Source organism: Cyrtonyx montezumae, unplaced genomic scaffold, assembly GCF_038088225.1.
Source record: "Cyrtonyx montezumae isolate F1298 unplaced genomic scaffold, pur_monq_1.0 scaffold_0, whole genome shotgun sequence".
Classification (NCBI taxonomy): Eukaryota; Metazoa; Chordata; class Aves; order Galliformes; family Odontophoridae; genus Cyrtonyx; species Cyrtonyx montezumae.
Genome location: NW_027071824.1, coordinates 44,783,709 through 44,791,601, shown reverse-complemented (window position 1 = coordinate 44,791,601; position 7,893 = coordinate 44,783,709). Strand labels below are relative to the sequence as shown.

The window sequence follows — 7,893 nt, the reverse complement described above, 5'->3', positions numbered from 1 at the left end:
CAGCGGAGGGAACATATGTGTTGCACAGCTCCCTCCACTTCTGCAGCAAGTAAACTCCATTGCACTTGTAAGACGTTTGCTTAAAAACCATGGGCCCAAGGCTTCGTTAGGAGGCTCTGAGGCACATCCCCTCCATTCTGGGAACGCTCTGCACACGGCAGCAGCCAGCTTATGAGGCCAGGTAAAGGTGGTCAAGAGACGGCCACGTTCATTTTCTTTCTCGTTGGTTAGAAAAACCAAGGTGGGGATTTTGGTGAGGTGCTTTAGCAACTGAAGTTTCAAGCAGCTTATAATGAAGCAGCCCGCCCTGCAGGTTCTCGCATAGGAAAGCACCACCACAGCGCCCAGCCGACCCGTGCAACTCCAGCACGGGCTCGGGGTTCTCCCATCCGACCATCGGACGGCTTCGCCGATCCGAGAGTCCGCGTCCCCGCGGGGCTGGATGACACCGCTTTCTCCCGCAGCGATACGGCGCTGCTCGGTGCCGCCTTTCCCGGTAATTCCGACCCCGGAAAGGCTGCCCCGCCATCCCGCAGCCCCGCCCCGGGTGCGGCGCCGTGCTCGGCCGTTGGGAAGTGCGTCACGGCGGGAGCGCGCCTGCGTCGGGGCGGCGGATTCGAACGGCGGCGCTGGGGCCCATCACAGCGGGAGCGGATTGAGGGGGAGGAAGAGGAGGATGAGGCGCACGGTGTCCCGCGGCACGTTGAGGAAGATCATAAAGAAGCACAAGCCTCAGCTGCGCCTGGCGGCCAACGCCGACTTGCTGGTGAGGCGGGCCAGCTGAGGCCCCGGCGCTTCTTGGGGGCTCGGGAGTGGGATTCCGCCCGCTCCGGAATGCTCGCAGTGTGGGGTCCGTGGTGCTTTTGGCTGCGTCTGTTCCTGGTTGGAGCCCTGAGATGTTTAATCCCCTGCGTGGCATGGGGTGGCGGGGTGTGCGTGCTGCAGCGGTAGGAGCTTTGGGAATAATGGGATGTCAGGTGATTATGGATGGTGTAAGTGCAGTATCTTACAGGCAGAGAGGAAGCGGGTTTGGTGGGTAGGTGGGGAACTCATTAGTCCGATCGTACGGCTGGTAGGTAGTGATGCTGCTTTCTGCTGTTCTGAGTTGTAGGTTTCCCTCTAACAGCGAGCTTAGGCATGGGTTATGTGTAAACACTGTGTCACTCCTCAACTACACACTGCTGTTCCAAGAGTTTGGCGTAGATGGAGTGAGAAATGGGGTCTGTTTTAGGTGGCCATAACATACAGAAGTTTGTTCATGTAAAGTGGTGTTTGGTACTCAGCTGAATTGTGATGAATGAGTTGCTAAATTGTCAGAGCATCTTGAATCAATGTTTGCCTGGGAGGAAGTCTCAAGTAATCTCAGTATAAAACTAAGCAGTGGAATGTCTTTTAATCATCTAATCCTAGAATCACTCATGTTGGAAAGGACCTTAAAGATTATCGAGTCCCACCACGACCTAAGCATACTACCCTAACTTTAACAACCCTCCTCTAAATCCTGTCCCTGAGCACCACATACAAATGTTTTTTTAACACATGCAGGGAGTGACTCAACCACCTCCCTGAGGAGCCTATTCCAAAGCTTAACAACCCTTCCTGTAAAAAAAGAATAATGTAATGAAATTAAGTGTTGGGATCCTGTCTGTGGGTTAAAAGTATTCCTTGTAAAGTTGTAGGAGGTAACGTGAGTCTTACAGAGTAAGTTGGAAAAAACTGACCCACTACATCCTGACCTGCAGTAACAGACTTGTCACAGGAAGGCCTTGTGTTGCTGGAATAGTGCTCAGCTGTACAGAGGAACCTGACCTTTGGAGAAACTGTGGTATCTGTAGGGGGAAGGAGCTATCTGTACGTAAAAATATTTTTTGAAGTGATTTTAATTGCCTGAGTTAGTTCGACTGTAATGTGTTTTTGTTTTTAGCCATGTGTGATTATGACAGCAATAATCCGTATTGTATATCTATTTATGCAATATACATACTAAATAAATATGTACATATACCAAATAAAATGCGTATAATTAGATTAACGTGGTGCTTACATGACAGCATTTACATTTGAATGTAGACAGGACGTATTTTTCTAACTTGCCTCGTAACAAAATGCATCTCTTCCTCTTGCTGTTGCTGTCTGTATGGTTTTTTGTGGACTGAGGACTTCAGCTCTCTTTACTTGTGCTCAGAACCATCCAAAGCTCATTTAGTGGGATGCAGTAGAAACTAAACAAACTTGCACAACCATTAATACATTCTTTGCAGCCACTGTTAACACGTGGTCTGTGTTTCCTTGGCTACAAGGAAGTGTGGTTGTCTGAAAAGGGGTAAGTGGACATCCCTCCCAAATCTCAGCCATTGGTTCTTATCTTTTTCTCTACTGGCAGTAGTGTTTTGTGGGCCACAAATGCAGTCAGTAAACTGAATTGGCTGAAAGTAATGACCAACAACAATCTGACCTTGCTTAAAATATGACTATATGAGTATTCTTTCCAACACGAGGGATGAGATAGAACAAGTTTTCATGCAGTGGTGGAAGTTTACAGCATATCTTCTGGTGATGTCAAATTAAATAGAAGGCCAATCTTTTTTATTTTACCCTTTTCTGAACAGGAATGTTCAGGGGTGCTGACTGTGTGTAATTTCCCTTTTTGAAATTAATAGGTAATGAATGTTACCTACTCCCACCCAGTTGTCTTAGATAAGATGGGCAAGCTTTGTTCTAGCTTAGAATTACAGAAGAAAAGCAGAAGCTCAGCAGAAACTCATAAAACTGCTTGTTTTATGCTAGGAATGCAGATTTGTACTTACATTAGAAAAAGCTTGAGGTATTGCATTGGGTGACTGTTTTTGTCTTTGTTGATGGCATAGAATCTCATGAGTATCAAAGGCAAAATATTACCTAATAAATTGTTCTAAAGTTGTGTCATCAAAACAAAATGAAAGAGGTTGCCCTCATCACTAGTTTGTTAGTCCTGGCTAACAGTGTCTCAGCATGAAGGATTGAATTATTGGAAGTTTTTGTTCCTCCTTCTCCCCTAGGTTATGCCTAGGAATCTGAACTCTGTATTAATTAGTCCAATAATGAGGTTTATGATGTTTGACACTTAGTGTCGTTGCAGATTTTTTTTTTCCAGGGTTAATTTCTTCATGAGGAACTTAAAACCAACTTTGATATTTTGCAAAGTTAACCTGCTTGGACATCTGCTTAGTGTAGTAGGTGCTTCCAAAGACAAAAATATAGCTGTATCTATTGCAAAATATTATTCTTTGAGTTCAGCAGACTTAGGAAAAAAATTGAATTGTCTGTCATATGAGTAATGAAACATGTTACAACAGATTTTGTGCTCTGAATACACTGCCAAACTATTTCCTGTCAACTCCAAATTGCAACTTGTTATTTTGTCTAGAAAGATGTGATGGCAGATCAAGAATGTCACCTAATTCATGTACATAATTGTTATATTTCAATAATATTTTTGATTTGTATTCTATGTATTAAAATTATTGTTTGGATATTTAATTGACAGTAGGTGCTCTTGCCAGTTTTCAATGTTGGACTATTAAAGTGCTTCATATAATGTCATTTTAATGCTGGACATTTGCATCGTAGGCTACACAAAGGTGTTTTTAAATGGTAATTTTTAATAATAACTTTTTGCATTCTTTTTGGCTGCTGAAATTCTGATACTGAACAGAGCAGGATTATGTATCAAGCAGGAATCATGTAGAAAGGTTAAATGATGAGCTGGGAATAAATGGATGGAACCTCCTGACAATGATACGTTAGTCCTGCTAGAGAAATTCATGTCAATGCTCCTTTGCACTGGATAAAGGCAGTCCTTGAACTTGTCTATGGCACGTTTGGTGATAAGGTGGAGATGGATTTGCTGTACATTAATAGTCTGTCTGAGTTAGTCACTGGAAGCTGATGAGATCTTCTAGTAAGCAAAAAGACTTCTCATTCTCCAAGTGGTTTACAATCTACTACAAAACAAACAAACAAAAAACAGATAATGTAAACCAAACCTTATTTCTGTTCGATGACTCTACAACCTCTTCTAAAGCACTCTGTACAGTTTAACAAGAGTCTTGTATTAAGGAATCTCTTTAGTATCTATTAAGACTTGAACAGTGATACTTTTTTTTTCTGGAGAGCACCCTTCTGGAATTTGGAAGCAACCGAATACAGGAATTCTGTCTCAGACAGTGAACCTCTAACAAAGCAAATTGTGTAAAAGCAGTTTGAATCCTTCCTTATTTTTCTTTTTTTCTCTTCTTTTAAAGGTACATTTGAGCTTCTTGTTGTTTCTCCATCGGCTAGCAGAAGAAGCCAGGACAAATGCTTTTGAGAACAAAAGTAAAATAATTAAACCTGAGCATGCTATAGCTGCAGCAAAGGTAATAAGGCATTTCCAGTATTTTCATTTCCCTTTCAATGTAAAATATATTACAATAGCATATATAGAAGTTCTGAGTGTTAGTATGTTTTTAATTATAATCCAAAGCCTGTACAAATGCTGTCACTAAGGCTTCAAATTAATTTGCCTAGTAAGTATAGTCCTATTTTTAGGAAATTATTCCATGTTTAAACTCATATTGCATTACGTGAGTATGTCTGTGCTGAAGTCTGCTGACACATCTCTGGGCTGAAAGCTACGTGGCTGTGACAGCACAGCACTGGCAAATCAATAACTGCTCTGTGTTAAAAGATTGTTTAGTCCTAGAGTTCCCTGCTGCTTTGACAGTGAACACCTTTATTCTGGATGGGTAGTAAGAGATCACATCTGCCTATGAACAACTGTGGCTAGCAAAACTAAAACTTGTTACTGTTTGATATCATGGCTTTGGGAAAGGGAAGAGGAGTCTGAACTTTTTGGAACTGGAGCAAGTTCCGAAGTTGGAGGATCTTTATTTCAGATGAATATCAAATTAATATCTTGACTGAAATAACAGAAATGAAGCAGTATGGAACAAGTGGAGAAGAGTTCAAATCTGTGTTGTCAATTCTTACCTTAGTCTGAAAGATGTTTAAGGGGATTCTTGTGGCCTTGTGCTGATTACTATTTGAGCAAACAAACTTTGCATGATGTTGTTCCCTACAAGGGAAGAACTAAGAGAAGATTAAGATATGAATTAATTTATGGATTCAGCATAAATATTACTGTGTGAATGTATGAGAAGAAGGAACTGGCAATATTACAGAACTCTTAAGTTTTGTGTAGCTGTAGAATAAGAGAAAGATGAAGGGATTATACAGTCTTCTTTCCTTAGAAAGAATTAGTGTATGCCTTGAGTTCTGTTGTATTCTGTAGTTCAGTTCACTTCACTTGAGAGAGATGGCTGCTTTAGAATTATAGAATGCCCTTCTTTAGAAGGGACCTTAAAGACCACCCAGTTCCAACTCCCTGCCATGGACAGGGACCCCACCCCTCAGATCAAGCTGCCCAGGACTCCATCCAGCCTGGCCCTGAATGCCTCCAGGCATTGATGGGGCATCTACAGCTTCTCTGGGCAACCTGTGCCAGTGCCTTACCACACTCTGAATAAGGAATTTCTTCCTAAAATCAAACTTAAATCTTCTTTGCCTGGGTTTTCTGAAGCAACTTACTCTAATGCACTGAGTTACCCAACCACCTTCTGCTGCTGTGCAAACTGGAAGAGTAACACTCAGTGGCATCTGATATTGGTCCTGTGGTTTCTGTTTATCTTCGGGTTTTCTTTCTTCTAGCAAAATGTTTAGTTTGATAGTTTCTATTACTATAGTAACAGAAATATATACAGAATGTATAAGGTAGCCAAGTTAATGTTGCAGTTGGAATCTTACGCATTTATAATTTCTTTTTAACTGCAATCTTAATGTTATTTGAACATTTCTTGCTCCATTTATATATATATTTTTTTAAGATGAGAAGAAAGGAAAAACTGCCTGTATTTTAATAATGTTAACACTTAAGTGGTCCCACTTGGGCTTTGAACTTCAGTTTTCAACTTGAACTCCAAACCAAAAAATGTCCTTCCAAGGGTCTGGACACTCTTAATATAGGAAGAAGTAAGGCATCGCAAACGAAAACTGAGTGTAATAGCTGTATAATTTCAGATCCTAGCTTTTACTTTTTGTCTAGGCCTAATTGGATAAGAGCATCAAGGAATATGGTGAGGACTTGAGAGTGCTATTGATACTTCTTGGCATTCAACTTATTGAAAGATTTGGCTTCTTTTTCTTTTATTATTTTTAAAAAGTTCTTGGTTATGACTTTTAACATTTTCTGATTTTGCATATTTATAAATGTTCTTCCTCTTTCCTATCATTTTCCGTAGATTTCTACCTTTGCTTACTACTCTTGTAAAAAAAAATTGCTTGGCTAGAAGTGCCACTGATCTGAATATCTTAGTATTGTTTTGTATATTCTTATTGCTTCCTGGATTGTAATGTAGATACATGCAATTATACATATACTTTTCTCTTTTTGCAGGTTATTTTAAAGAAAAGCAGAGGCTAGAGGAAAAAAAAAAAAGAAATGCAGAGGCTGTTAAACAGCAATGGAGTTTTCAAATGTTTTTCTGTGTTTTCTTACTAAACTGAGATCCTGTGAACCAGCTTTGCGTTTGTGAAAGCATTTAGTTTTATTTGTCAGTCTCCTGACTCTGAGTATCTTGCTTCTGCTTTTGAAAAATAAATACATGGACACACACTGTAATGTTTTCATACACTTGATAAATAATTTTAGAATGTATCACTTACAGACAAAAATGATACAGTATATTAGTGATAGTGTAATTTAAGACTTGCTGTACTTTATTTCTCCCATAATAATGAAGGGATCACTATACTGTCCACATTCTTCAAGTACAGTGTGTAATTTATCATCAAAAGTGTGAAACTTTTTAGAAGGAACAGCAATAAGGATGCAGATTTCACTGATTCCATTATAGATTGTGCAATTCAGAGCAGATTTACTAGATAAGCAAAATCTTGGCTTTCAAAATAAGTGCTGTAGAAGCTAGTATGCTAAATACTTTGGCTTTGATCTGTTTACAGATGTCTACTTTGAAAAGTAGATTAACGGCTTCCACATTATGGAGTGAGAATACATATTTTATATTTAGAAATCATGCTCTGAACTGTTAAGCTTGTCGATTGTTTGATATGGTATATGGGACAAGTTGGTAACCTCTAATTCAGTTGCAGTGAACAGACACATGTTGGAAGCAGGGAGGAATATCTGGCATAGCTGATGTTTTGAAGTTGTCTTCACTGTTGTACAGGGTCTGAGTTGGCATGAAGATTGATCTACTTCCTTTACCACTTTTTGAACGTCATTCTAACTTGTCAGATATCTGGAAATGAATGTTACCTAAAATCTTGAATTAAAATCTGTGTTTTAAATACTTAGTTAATCTTTATAAAGCTAGAGTTGAATCTTCGTGTTTGAGCTGATAATACTGTTTTGTGGAATTTATAGTAGATAATATGCACAGTGAGCTATTTTCAAAATAAAGATTTTTTTTGTACTATTATGTATTGAATCGTTTGTTTAACACATTATGGAGTATATTCTAGAAAACCAGCAAAAATTGTATTCTGTAAGGGTTTATTTTTTTGTAATCTAAGGAACCTGTATGATGTCAGGACTTCAGATTTTGTATTGTCCATGAGCTTCTTAGTCCTGCACAATCTGCAAGGCATGCTTTTACAGTATGCGGAAAGAGAGGATGTCTGTTCTGCTTTAACTCATAGAGCTTGGTTTGGTCTGCTTCTTGATTGACTAGATTCCTTTTTCTTCTCTTACTCCCTTGAAATCCACAAAGCAAGCAGAGAATATACATGTGTAACTAAATGATTTGAAGTACATTCTCAGCAATGGAGGTGCCAGGTTGGGTATTTGTATTTTTT

The 7,893-nt window shown here is 39.6% G+C and overlaps 1 protein-coding gene across 1 annotated transcript; it reads left to right on the top strand.

Annotated features, from left to right (window-relative positions):
• Positions 1–586: 586 nt before the first annotated feature.
• On the top strand, positions 587–7,502 carry CENPW (centromere protein W). Its single transcript, XM_065736767.1, has 3 exons — positions 587–766; positions 4,284–4,397; positions 6,473–7,502. The coding sequence occupies exons 1-3, from the start codon at positions 677–679 to the stop codon at positions 6,497–6,499; spliced, it is 231 nt and encodes a 76-aa protein (XP_065592839.1). The 5' UTR covers positions 587–676; the 3' UTR covers positions 6,500–7,502.
• Positions 7,503–7,893: the final 391 nt, after the last annotated feature.

Excerpts from the sequence above, each read along its gene's own strand:
- CENPW (XM_065736767.1), top strand. The coding sequence starts at position 677 with ATGAGGCGCACGGTGTCCCGCGGCACGTTGAGGAAGATCATAAAGAAG. Across the intron at positions 767-4,283 it reads CGGCCAACGCCGACTTGCTG|GTACATTTGAGCTTCTTGTT; the intron begins GTGAGGCGGGCC and ends CTTCTTTTAAAG. Across the intron at positions 4,398-6,472 it reads ATGCTATAGCTGCAGCAAAG|GTTATTTTAAAGAAAAGCAG; the intron begins GTAATAAGGCAT and ends CTCTTTTTGCAG.